The 12,999-nt window shown below is 43.2% G+C and overlaps 1 protein-coding gene across 1 annotated transcript in view; it reads left to right on the top strand.

Moving 5' to 3' along the window:
* The window catches only part of Dipk2b (divergent protein kinase domain 2B), a 55,655-nt gene extending 45,429 nt beyond the window's left edge, over positions 1-10,226 (top strand). Inside the window, exons 4-5 of the mRNA XM_075958130.1 lie at positions 2,842-3,130; positions 4,232-10,226. Coding sequence (XP_075814245.1) covers positions 2,842-3,130; positions 4,232-4,572 — 630 coding nt within the window. The 3' untranslated portion in view covers positions 4,573-10,226. The remainder of the gene's footprint in view (positions 1-2,841; positions 3,131-4,231) is intronic.
* The last annotated feature ends 2,773 nt before the right edge of the window (positions 10,227-12,999 follow it).

Below are 12,999 nucleotides of genomic sequence, written 5' to 3'. Positions count from 1 at the left end.
AAATTTACAAGTTGAGGCAGACAGGAAGGCCTTCATGAATCTCTGCCACTAAGAGAAACATGATCTGAGCAAGTTTCATGGATTGGTGAGACAGCTACCCAGAGATATACCTTGAAGCTGTGTTTGGAAAGGAGAAAAAAAACTGAAAGTGAAATTATTGAGAAGTGGTCAAATAAATGAGGACATATTGGGCCCGGGACACACTTAGTGAAAAAGATAGAGACACCATGTTAACAGTTATCCATAGAATTCATGGAGCTAAATTCCCCCAGAACAAGGGTCAGGACATGGATACATAAGTCACATCATGGACAGAAAAGATACCAGAAGTCACAGGGGAAGAGAAGGGGTGGAAGAAGAGTAAAGGGTGAAGGAATGGGATGGGAGGAGGAGGGAGAAAGAGAATAATAGGGAGAGGGAGAAAAGGAAAAGAGGAGGGAAAGCTTGGCATGGTGACACGGGCTGTATAATAAGACCATCTTCTTTTTCTTTTTTTTCTTTCTTTTTTTTTTTGGGGGGGGGGTGAGACAGGGTTTCTCTGTGTAACCCTGACTGTCCTAGAACTCACTCTGTAGACCAGTCTGGCCTTGAACTCACAGAGATTTGCCTGTCTCTGTCTCCTGAGTTCTGGGATTAAAGGTGTACACCACCACCTGGCATGAGACCATCTTTTAAAATACCATAATATAAAAATACAGGTAGGGAAGAAAGGAGCCACAACACAGATAGTTCATAAATATTTGCCAAAAAACTAATGGATGACTACACAATGAAGACTGTTGGTTATTAGGTTCTTGCTGCGTACCAGGTGTGCTGAATAATGGCTATCGTTGTCAATTATTTCTCACTACAAACCTCCAGAATGATATTGTCATCTCCATTGGGAATAAGACGGGAGAAGTGCCTTAGCCACTATCACCTAAACACAAAGATGTCTGCCATCAGAGACAACAAAAGCTACCCATTAAACCTGCCTAGTGTCTTTGACATGCTAGCAGCAGAGAAGGAGCTGCTCTTTGCCCTACATGCTCAGGGGTCTTCTTGGAGGCCTTTTACTCACAACTTTTACTCTAACTTTAGTTGTCACCTTGGTTACCCGAAGGTCTGGTTCCTGAGAGACCTGACCTGGAACCATGTGGCTGAGACACCCCACTCAACCCTGGGCATTACCAAGAAAGAGTGTGGTAGGGGACCAAAGAGTGGTTTTGCATATTTAAACAAGATCAGTAGGTCCAGGTTGTCCCTTGGAGGCACATAGTGTATAAGGTACTCCAGTTAGGGAAGCTCAAAGACCATGACTCTTTATAACGTGACTTAAAAGAGGTAGAAGATACAGGAAAGAGAGACAGACAGACAGACAGACAGACAGACAGACAGACAGACAGAACTTTGAAGTCTACTTTTTATTTTATTTTCTGTAGTGCTGGGGATGGGACCCAGGGCCTTGTGTTTATCAGATAAGTGGTCTGCTACTAAGATGCATCACTCAGACTTACTTTGTTTTCTTAAGGTAAACAAAGGGGAAAGTGGTGTTTATAGTTTTGGTTGTCAGTTCTAGACACAGATTTATTGAGAAAATGATCAACAGTTGAGGCTCTAACACAGACAGGGAATATTCCTTATGGCCCTACCAATAGATGAATACAAGTGGCCCATGGCTACTGAGAGAAAGAGAATCAGTCATCTTTCTCCATGGACAAATTCCCACATAGATTGTCCAATTCCAATGGTCAACTCTGGTCACATGTACATATGAGTGACACTAAATGGACTCAGTAGGTTGTATATAATATATATGTGTGATTATATATGTCTATAAATATATGTATCTGTGTGTAGCAATAATTAAGAATAGATCATGAATTTTGGAGAAAGAAAGGGGACACAGGACTTAGGAGGAGGAAAGGAGGGGTGGGAATGATGGAGATACAGGGTTCATTTATGATGTACAAAAAACAGACAAAAACAAATAAAAAAACTTAAAAATGGCCAAGAAAAAACAGCTAGGATTCCTTCCTAACTTTATATCACCCAAATCCACAAGTTGAGAGCTTTTTATAAGGACAGAGGCTGGGCTATGCTTCCCCAGACCAATGTTAGTCTATCTGGAAGCTTCCCACCAGTGGAGAAGAATCTTTAAGTGTGTAGTTACCTGAACCATGCAGGATTATCCAGTCTAGCAGCGGGAACAGCCACCAGAATTATTCTTTCCCATTTTAGAACCAGGTAGTTGTATTTATTCATTTATTTATTCATGAGCTCTGTTGACCAAGCTGACCTCAACCCTCCTGCCTCATCCTCCTGAGCAGCTGGAAGAAACCAGCTCAGATGATACCTTATTTGTAATGTATTTATTTATTTATTTATTTTTTATTATTATTATTATTTGTCTTTCAGTTGCCCTGAAGTTTCTCTTTTATTTTTTTCCATGGCCTCTTCCTAAGTAATGATATCTTGGAAAGTACAGACTAGTCATATTTTTTAAATGGCACAACTTAAAAGAAAAATACCCTGAATCCTGGATACCACTGAAAATCACTGAAGGTTGGTTAGCATTCTCAGGTTCCACTTGGAGAAAATCGTAAAATCTGATCCACTGCATAAATGAGAGCGGCCTCCTTCCTGATTCCTTCCATTAGCAACACACTCTCAAAGTAGGGGGAGGGCAGGGCCTTGCTATGTTCCAAAAGGTATGAAAAGATGGGGAAATGTTTTGCCAGCATGTTTTGAGATCCAGGGTGGCAGTAAGACTTATTTGTGTGGGCTGTGGGTGAGAGGTAGAAAACAAACGGCTCTGTGAGATCTCTCTGTGTCTAATTCTTGCTCCTTCTGGCTTGGCAGATCTTCCCGGGGGCAGAGGGCTGGCCACTGCCCAAGTACCTGGGCTCCTGTGGTAGATTCCTGATCAGTACCAGCACCAGACCACTGCAAGAATTTTACGATGCACCCCCAGAGCAAGCTGCTGACCTTGCCTACCAACTCCTTGGGGTCCTGGAGTCCCTGAGGAGCAATGATTTGAACTATTTCTTCTACTTCACCCATGTTGATGCAAACATGTTTGGCATCTTTGACAATGGGCATCTGTTCATCCGGGATGCCAGTGCACTAGGTGTCATCGACAAGCAGGAAGGTACTCAGCATGGGCTTCATTGAGCAGCTGTCAAAGGGGATGTTAGGGTGACCAAGGCTAAAGAGGGGTGACCTGGGCCTTTGTACTCTCTGTATGTCACAGAGTAATCCAAGTTGGGAAATGTTATTGGTCATAGCACAATGTCTCCTCACCCTCATTTGAATTTTGGTTTTCTCTTTATTTTCAAAGGGAAAATGAACTTGGTCTTGCCTGTAAGGGGCATTGTCCGTGGTGGTATGGACCCCCAGTGAGCCCTCCCAGGGTAGTTCTGGATCTCACTCACATACAAGTCACAGGCCCCTCTCCCCCTCAGACCCTTTCTCCTCAGATGCTCTTAGCCTTGGTCTAAGATACAACTGCTGGCCTAGTTCACTTTGCAGTTAGTGTTGACATATTGACCCTGTAAGGTTTGAAAATTACACAAACAGGGAACTGAACGAGGTGTGTGAGCAAGTCACAGTTCTCATTGTTCACAACGGCTCAGCCAAGTGTTCTAGAGACCATTAAGCCCCAGTTTCTCAAGGTGACCAAATTTGTTGAGCCCAATAACAGGACAAAAGATTTTTTTCCCATTTCTGACACTTTTTTTAAACAAACTCTGTAGAGGGAAAAAAACCTTTCCTCACTTCCTGATTTGCCTTTATTAAGAAGAATCAAATTAAAAGAGAGATTGATCCCAGCTATGCAAACATCAGTTCCATTGTAACCTGCTGAACACATATTTTGGATGACATGTTTTCCTCCCTGACTTTTTATCCTAATGGTACAATAAAACCAATCCTAATACCATCCTCACTTCCCTAATTCAGTAATAAAAGAAAAGTAACAATGTGGTTATAATTTTTATAATTATAGCCCAGCTTCTGGTAGAGACAAGTGGGTTTTCCATGCTTGGGCTTTAGCCTAATTGTAGGACAGTATTACTCAATGCTGTTCTCCAAAGGGGCTGCTGTGTTCTTGAGCCCTACATCTGATGACAGGGAAATGCTTGGATACTAAAGCATTTCACTCCGCAATTGTAATTGGCAGTCCCCCTTCACCCTGTCCCCACCCCCACAAGAATAGGTTTACAATATCTGATATTTTCCACTTTTCTTCTAGGCAGCCAAACAGCTTCCAGGACTGGAGAGAACGAAGACATTTTTAGCTGCCTGGTGTCTGATTGCACGGTCCAGCTGTCCTCCTGTGACACTGTCCCTGAGAAGCAAAACCTGGTGCTGGTGTGTCAACAATTGCTGCCTCGACTTCTCCAGGGAAAGTTTCCTTCCCCTGTGCAAGAGAAAATAGACTCTGCTCTCAGTCTGTGTAGCAAGAATGCCAGCACAGACATGGAAGTTTTAGGGGCCACCAACCTACTGAAGGACATCTTAAGACCACTGAGAACCTGTGACTCTAGATTTGCCTACCGCTACCCAGACTGCAAGTATAATGACAAGTTCTGAATGACTGGGGCCTAACTAGCTTGAAGGGACAATCCACAAGCTCTTCCATGTCCATGGATGAGTTGACACCAAATAGAAGAAGCAATTTCAGTTTAAATATTTAAGTACATTCCTTTCCTAAGAAACACTCAAAACTAGTGAAAGAAACTCGTCTAACGTGCTTGCCTTCAAGTCCTCTAAAAGACAAGTGTCAAAACATGAGCTTTCTTAGAGAGGACATGCTATGGGGAAGGTAAACAGGCAGAGGCTGACAGGCAAACTCGTGCTGCACTCTGACCTGCCAGCAAAAAAAAAAAAAAAAATAGTCAATGCAAGAAAGTTTTTCTGGATATCTACAAGACCAATATGGAGCCATACACCAAGAGAGCTCCATGTCTCCCACCAACAGATCTGCTGTATTAGCCCTGTGTGTTCAGGGCTATGCAGAACAGGCTGTCCAAGTGTGACTACAGCTTAGTTACAAAGACAGATTTCAGAGCACAGCAGCCTGAGGGTACCAGACAGGTTTCATTGTTCATTGTAACTTCAGCCTGGGACCAGGGCCTGGTCTCTTCCGTACCACGTGCTCCAGTGCAAGACTCAAAGGAGTCCTAAAATTTTCATCCAAATGTGGCCTTACAAGTTTTATTTAAAACAAAAAACAAAACAAAAAAACCATTTTTTTAAAGGTCAACCAATGGAATGCATTTTCCTCTGCTGTGCTTTTAAAATATTTAACTACATGGCTTATGGGCCTCTGTGCATGCCTCCTTAATAATTATAAAGGGCTCTTAGACCTTTGCCTAGCCTCCCTACTAGACTTCTACTCCTGGGAATTGATCAATCTACCTCCTTTCTTCTACCTCTAAATCAGCACCTTGGAGGTCAGAACACTCAGTCAACAAGCCTTGCTGCACCCATGGGGAAACAGAGGCCCAGGGAGGATGTGATTTGCTTGGATAATGCCGAAACCCTCCCTACCAGTTCATTCACCTGTTGCCTTCCCCATCAGTCTCAGACTCCCATCTTGGACAATTCAGTTCTAATTTCATTCACATTTAAACATGAATCCCTATCTTGTGGTATACTGGGGGACCTTTCAGTTTTGCCTTTTGACTGCTCCAGACACTCTCTGTCCCCTGAAAACCACAACAGTGAGGATGGCAGGCCAAGCTGCTGCAAGGACTGGCTTGTCATGCTTGAGAAGCTTTAAAGCTGATGTCTTCTGGTTGACTGTTGAGAATGAAGTCCGACCACATCTCCTTACTGACTTGCTTGGGGTATGTGCTCCCAGACAGCCTCCTGACCAGAACCCAGGGAAGGGGCTACAGTCTCAGACTCCCCAAAGGTGCACATGAACATAAGACTGTCCTCAGGACTCTCCAGTACACATGCCAGGCCTGGCCTCTCTCAACAGAACCATTGTTTTTCCACTAAATACTGTAAGTGACTTTGAGTGACGCCCCAGGGTGAGTTGAAAAATGTAGCTTACTGTAACCCTCTTCTTATTCCTCTATCACATATCTGTGGGGAAGGCAAGAAGGGGGGACAAATGAAGACCTCTCCTCTGGACCAGTGACCTGGGACTCTAAAGAGTGAAGCTGCTGAGTCTTAGAAGGGAAAATAGCCCTAGACACCTCTTGAATCTAGACAAAGACATCTTATGTCCTCCTTGATCGCATCCCAGGAGAGAGCAAAGAACAAAACTTTCTGAGTACCCCCTGGAAAATAGTGGGATATTTGTTTTTAGTACAAGCTAAAGCAAACTACATGTTTTTGCAGCTGTGTGCAGATCCGCAGGGCAGGCCAAAGGAGGACAAACAACTCTTAGGCAGGGCCTAACACTTTGGAGTGGCCTGGAAATAGCTCCTCAGCTAGTGACCTTTCGCAAGATCAGGAGATTGAGAAGTCCCTTTTCTCATGCCTTTTGAGAACAAAGCAGACTTGCTCTTTTCATCGTGATTGAAGATCCAGGCCCCCTCCTAGGTCTTATCTCCAAGGGATATACTCCCCACTACCTGCCATCTGTTTATTCTCTGCCGCTCCTTCTACAAAGGGCACCTCTCTCTCCAACGCAGGAGAGTAGTAGGCAGACAGCACTGACTGCCAGCCCTTTGGGCTCTGCCTTGGTCACTCTGTGGCTTCACTCCAGGCCACACCCATCCTAAGGCTTATCCATACCGAGTCATTGGGCTTGGCAAGATGTGATGTCTCAGGCAATTTGGCCCACTTAGCTACAACTCTGATGGGTAGTTTTTATTCCAAAACTCTCCATGAATCAGACCAAGACTTTACTGGTCCTTCATCACAGTCCAACTTCCCCCACTCCTCCTTTCCCTCTGAATTCTTTTCACGGTGTTGGCTAGACAACTTGTGCCCATTTTGTGCCAAAATGGTAGCTCCAGAAAAGTATGTTCACATCTTAATCCTCAGAAACTGTGACAATTGCCTTATATGGGATATGGTTAAGGATGCTGGGATTTTCCAGGATTATCTAAATGGGTCCTAAATGGCAGCCCATGTGTCTTCATTATGAGGGAGGCCAGGGGACTTTTAAGAGAGAAGAACTAGTGATGTGAAAGCAGAGGCTAAGATTGGAATGAGGGCAATTATAAGCCTCCAGCAGTCACCAGAATCTGGAAGAGGCAAGCAATGAACCTTCTGCCATATCCCCCAGAGGGAATATGGCTCTAATGCTACCCTAACTTTAACCCAGTGATCCCCAAGAACTGTGAGAGGATATAAATCTATTGGTACACCACCTCCTGTATAGTGATTTGTTTAAATACCTTCAGGAATCCAATACATACTCCAAAGTCTACTGAATATCAGCTTCCAGAGAGCTCCAACTGCAATACTTGTCCACAGTCTACCGTGAGCAAATGGAAAGTAGTCCTTGGGCTGATGATGTAGCACACTGGTAGAGCCCTTGCTTAGCATGCTCACGGCCCTAGTTTCGGTCCCAGGACAAGAGAAGCATGTCTTGGCATGGGAAGCATGAGCTGTAGCCCCGTGCAAGGCTAAGGGCTTCCTTCCTCCAAAGCTCTAAACACCACTGAAGAGCCTGCTCAGTCCTCCATTTATGCAGAGCCTTTAAAATAGGCCAGCAACTACAGAACACTTTCTGAACCTTGTCCCTGAAATTCTGGTCCACATGTTTGTGCCTCATTTGAGTATGATTTCAGGAAGACCTGTGTCCTGCTTCCCCATCCGTCTGGGAGCTTCCTGAGTCTGGGAGTGATGTGGAGAACTTTGTGTTCCCTCAACAAGGGAGGGCTGGACCCAGAGCAGAGGCTGAGAACAATGAGTGCCTTCTTTAGCCCTTCCCTCCATTGTTCATACGCCATACTGGCTACCCATCAGATGGAAGAAACAGTTGAGTCAGAACTCAAGAGCCTCCAACCAGAATAAAATTATCACCAGCTTCTCTCTACTCCCTGGGATTTGAGTGGAGGCATTATTTCGCCAGTTTTTGTCAGCTATGCCTTTTAGCCTCTAGGACTGGCTATGTGACTTGTGGGGCCCAAAGACAAATGAAAATTTGAGATGGACCTGTACAGAAACAACTAATAGTTGCAAACTGAACCAGCAAAGCTAAGCTGAGGCCCTCTGCTCTATAGGTTACAGGCTCACCAAGCTGGCCCAGGGGACAGACTGCAGATACGGATTCCCCTTACACTTGACATTGAGTCTTACTGGCATTGGCTGAGGGCTCATTTAACCTTCACACCAAAGGGAGCAAGTTTAGGACAGTGATGAAATGTAATATATGCCGAAGGCTTATGAGATCAGACTCCACCAACTGCAGTTATCAGGAAGGTATAATGCCAGCTCACCCACAAGTCTGACTTAGCACAGGAGAATGCTGGCTTCAGTGTTTTGTTAAGTGTGATTGTTTTTACGTTTCCTGACTGTGGTCTTGCATCGTCTGACTTCTGCCTATAAGTGATTCCCTAAGTCTGAACACTTTCTCTGGTGTTAACAGAAATGCTTTGTTGAAACTGAGGTCTTTGCTGGAAAGTCCAGATCTCTGGAATAGACTGACTTGTTATCAAATCATGACTATCCTGTTACTGTATAACTTTCTCCATGTTATTTATTTTTTCCAGAACTCACTCTTTTTGTGTATAAAATATGGAGGAAGAGATTTACTCTTGCAGAAATATTGTCCCCTATAAGTGATGTGGGTCTCTTTTTGAAAGGAAAGAACAGAGGCATTCTCTATAGAGAACATAGTGACATTTTGAAGGAAATTCTGACTCCTCCCCAGGAGGCAACTGGCCCTCTGGCTGCTGACAGTCTGACTGTGGTCATTTTTGGTGCTTCTCCCATTCAGACCCTTGGTCAATCATGAAAGGCAGCTGGGCAGTTTCTGTCCCCACCTCCCTCCCTAGCCTGGCCTTCCAGCAGGCTCAGAAGGGAATCTTCCAGTGAACATGGTACAGGGAGCCTTACCAAGTCCATCTGTGCTCATTATGTGAAGAGAAATAAGGACATAATGTCCCAGTGAGCACCAGTCTCCTAGCTAGCTCATGGTGCTGTGGCTCCCCTATCCACCTTACCCCTGCTTTTCACACACATTGGCCCAATTGAGCTCACAAGAACATAGGATATTCTCTGATCAGCTTGCAGCTCTTGAAGGAATTTCAAATGATAGGAAAAGCTTGACACCCAAACAGGGGACAACAGCATTTGCAGGTTTGCTTGAGTATTTGCATGAGTAAAGAATGGCTTCAGGCCTGTACTGTGACCAGAGGGCCAGCGTGGCAATCCCAAGGAAGCAGACATGTATGCCTTTGGATCCTGCCACAGTCAGCATAGCAAAAATCAATATATCCAAGTTACTGTTTGCAGGAATGTTAGTCTTTGCAATTAAGCAATAAGCACTTCATTTGTGATAAAATAAACAGGTGTGCACTATAATAGCAAAATGTTGGAAATATATTTCTACAGAATAACCTCCAGGGCATCCATACAACCGAGTGCCACCTTGTACCGAAGGACAATGAGTGACTCTGAACTCACATGAGGAAACGCACCATAAGCACTTAAAACAGGCTGATTTGTGTGCAGGAAGAAGAGCTATAAAATCCCATGTATGTGCCTGCTCACTTGAAATATTCTAAACTGCATCCTATGAGGAATTGGAAGAAATGACATCCACAGTACAGGCTGGAAAAGATGAAGCATGTCTGGAGCTCCATCAGGAAAACAGCAGCCTTAGTTTAGCTTCTTCATGATTAAGGTCAGGGTGAGAGATGCTTGCTCATTCTGTCTCTACAATGTTCATGTTGTTGTTTGTGTTAAGTCATGAGTACAGAGCAGCCTTGTTTTGTCTTGATCCCTCTTAGTCAAAGAGGGGCCTTGTTTGATGTTGGCATTCTGAGAAATTGTTTGTGTCTAAGGAGAACAAAAGGGCTGTGCTGTGCTGGCCAAGCCAGCTGTGGGTAACACCGAGGCTAAGGCTTAAATGACCATGCCAATCCAACTCCACCCCTCTAGGGTGCGCATCTCCTTCTCTGTAGGACAATTGGTAAATGTCAAATATGGTCTATAGGTCAATAAATGGGGCTGTTATGAATATTAATTTCTGAGTATCAGTGAAGATTTTGGTTGAGTGATGTGTTAACATATGAGGAACCTGAATGAAGATAATAAATGGATCCTACATTCTATTTTGTAGCTTTGTAATTTAAAAACTTTTTTTATATTGTGTGCTATGCTCTGTGTGTGTGTGTGCACGCGCGTGTGTGTGTGCACATGTGTGTGTGTGTGTGTGTGTGTGAGTGTATACCACAACATTCATGTTGTTGTCTGGCATGTCAGGGTTGTGCTGCACAAAACAAAATGCACATATCAAAATACCAAAGCATTATCTATGTGACACAATAGCCCTAACTATGAGAAGCACATGGAAACTGAATTAGCATCACAAGAGGATTCAGGTCACCCATAGGAGGTATAGTCGAGGGCAGTGTTAGTTGGGTAGAAGCATTACTGTTCCATTTCCATTGTTACTGTCGTTTATCTCCATCTCTTTGATCCAATTTGTTTATGTGAACGTGTCCATCATGGGACCAGGGCTACTTGTATCACAGCTGAAGAAAACAGATACTCAGAGCCCAGATTCTTTCCCTATTATACACAAACAACAGTGTTCTTTGGAGAGCAGCTACCAAACACAATCTAACCCACCTCCCCACCCTGGCATTCCACTGTCATACTTTAGCCAAATCCATTTGCATCTTGCCTGTACCTGTAATAACTCTCTGAAAAGAAAATCACTCATTAAGGGGAATTGTGCCAAAAGTATTTGGCTTGCTGAAAATACAAATATTTTAATATGTTATGTTTTAAAGATCCTACCCAGGGAAGGCAAAATTTCAGGAAAAGAAGCAAGTCATGGAAACTATTGAAAAGCAATTTGGTAAAGTTCGTCAAGAGCCTTAAAAGTGGAGTAGTGGGGAGAGGAAGGGAAAGGAGCCTAAAAAGGGATGGCACACTCTACCTAGTAATTCCACTTCTGGGATGCCGTCCAGAGGAAGCCATCAAGAATGCAGAGATGTGTGTGCAGACCAACTGCAAATTAGTCATGGGTTGAACATTCATGACCTTCACTGAATGAGAGTAGGTAGTATTTTTAATAGGTATAAATTACAAGACAGAGTAACATGGGAGAGGAGAAAACAGAATCACAACTTTGAAAGCCCAAAAGCAAACAATTTAGAAGCAAAAGAACAGGATTCTAAATTGGCAGCAAAGAATGTGAGAACCAGATCAACTCATACCACAAAACCCTTCCCTCCAAAAGCTTGAGACTGACATCAGATCACACCAGAAACGAGGGCAAAAAGGTGGCTGTGGTTTGTATAAGGCTTCTTTTTAAAAGCAATTGGATGTCTGCCCGATTCCTCAGCTTTCAGATCCAATGTCAAGGCCCTCAAAGATCAACAAAGAATAAGACACTCTATTATGTACTGGACAGTGCATGTGCAGAGAGGGCCTGAAAGTTTGTGTGCATGAAGACTCAAAATTCCCAATCCTCTCCCATACCTCCAGGCTAGAGAATAGATGAGTGATCCCTAATCCCAGAACCTCATGGAAGAGATTGACATGAGAAACTCCTCGAATAACCCCCTCATCATGTCCCGACCAGGTCACATCCTACAACCCCCATGTGCTTTCCAGAGCACTCAGTCATCTTTTTCAGTTCCCTGCTCCTTTTGTTTTCCTTCTGGTTTTGAGTCCCAACATTATTTTGAAATGACCTCAAGCCTTCAGAAAAGGTGATAGAAAAGTCCAAATGCCTGCTGTGTACCCTGTATCTGCATTGCTCTTTATTTGCTTTCTTCCCCATGCCTGCATTATCTTACCACCCCTCCCTCTTCACCCATCTCTCTCCCTGGATGGCTCTGATGCCTCGCGCTCCACCTTTTATATTCCTACTGTTTTCTGGGCTATTTTGGGAAGATCACACATGTGTACCTATATACTTGAGTCCATATCCTAAAAGCAAAGACTTCTATAATCATAGTTTGAGGACCCAGACCAGAATAGTATCACTAAAAAACTGGTAGCCAACTACAGCACTTCTTCCAATTTTGCTAATTTCCCTCAAACTGTCCTTTAAACAAATATGTTTTCTTCCTGTCCCAGAACCTAATCCTGGACCACACATTGCACATAGCTGTTGTATGACTCTGGTCTCATTTAACTTGAAATGATTGTTTCACCTACATACGCGTGCTTCATCACTTTGATGCCTTTAAAGTGGAAAGGCTGTTTGTTTTGTAGAATGTCATCCAATTGGGTTTCTTTGATTCAGTTTGTTTTTTTTTTCCACTTGGAGTAAGAATATCTCAGAAATGACACTGCGATTTCTCAACTGTTTCCTATCAGATACCATATGAGGCCAGTTTATCCTATTGCAGCTGATGCTGGTTTGGTGATGTGTACTTGCAAACATCTACTGCAACTGAAGAAGTGATATTTGGCAAATATCAAGAGATCCTCTATTCCTAGAAATTCCACCTGCTAACTTTAGTATCCATTGATAATGCTTCTGAATCAGGTGTCACTATAATGGTTGCCAAAAAAAGTGACTTTTTAAATTCTATTATCTTTTACATTTATTAGTTGCAACCCTAGTATGAAATGAATTTTTTCTTTCCCTCTGCTTACTATTTTATTTGTGCATCTATATATGTATGAACTAGTGGATTCATATTCAATGGGTTATAATTTGTTTCCATTTATTTGAATGCTTAAATTTTTCCCAGAGTTGGTGATTGGGTTGTCAAGGAACACTAGACATGAGAAGATGATGACTTCAAATTTCTGAAGGAAAATTGTTTCCAACCTTGAAAATACCTATTTAAACTATCCAAAATATTTCCAGATATTCACATTCTGAGGTTTTCTTTGTAGATTCCGTGTCTTAGGAAGCCA

Source organism: Microtus pennsylvanicus, chromosome X (genome assembly GCF_037038515.1).
Source record: "Microtus pennsylvanicus isolate mMicPen1 chromosome X, mMicPen1.hap1, whole genome shotgun sequence".
Lineage (NCBI taxonomy): Eukaryota > Metazoa > Chordata > Mammalia > Rodentia > Cricetidae > Microtus > Microtus pennsylvanicus.
Note: the sequence above shows the minus strand (reverse complement) of the source record. Positions and strands in the feature narration are given on the sequence as shown.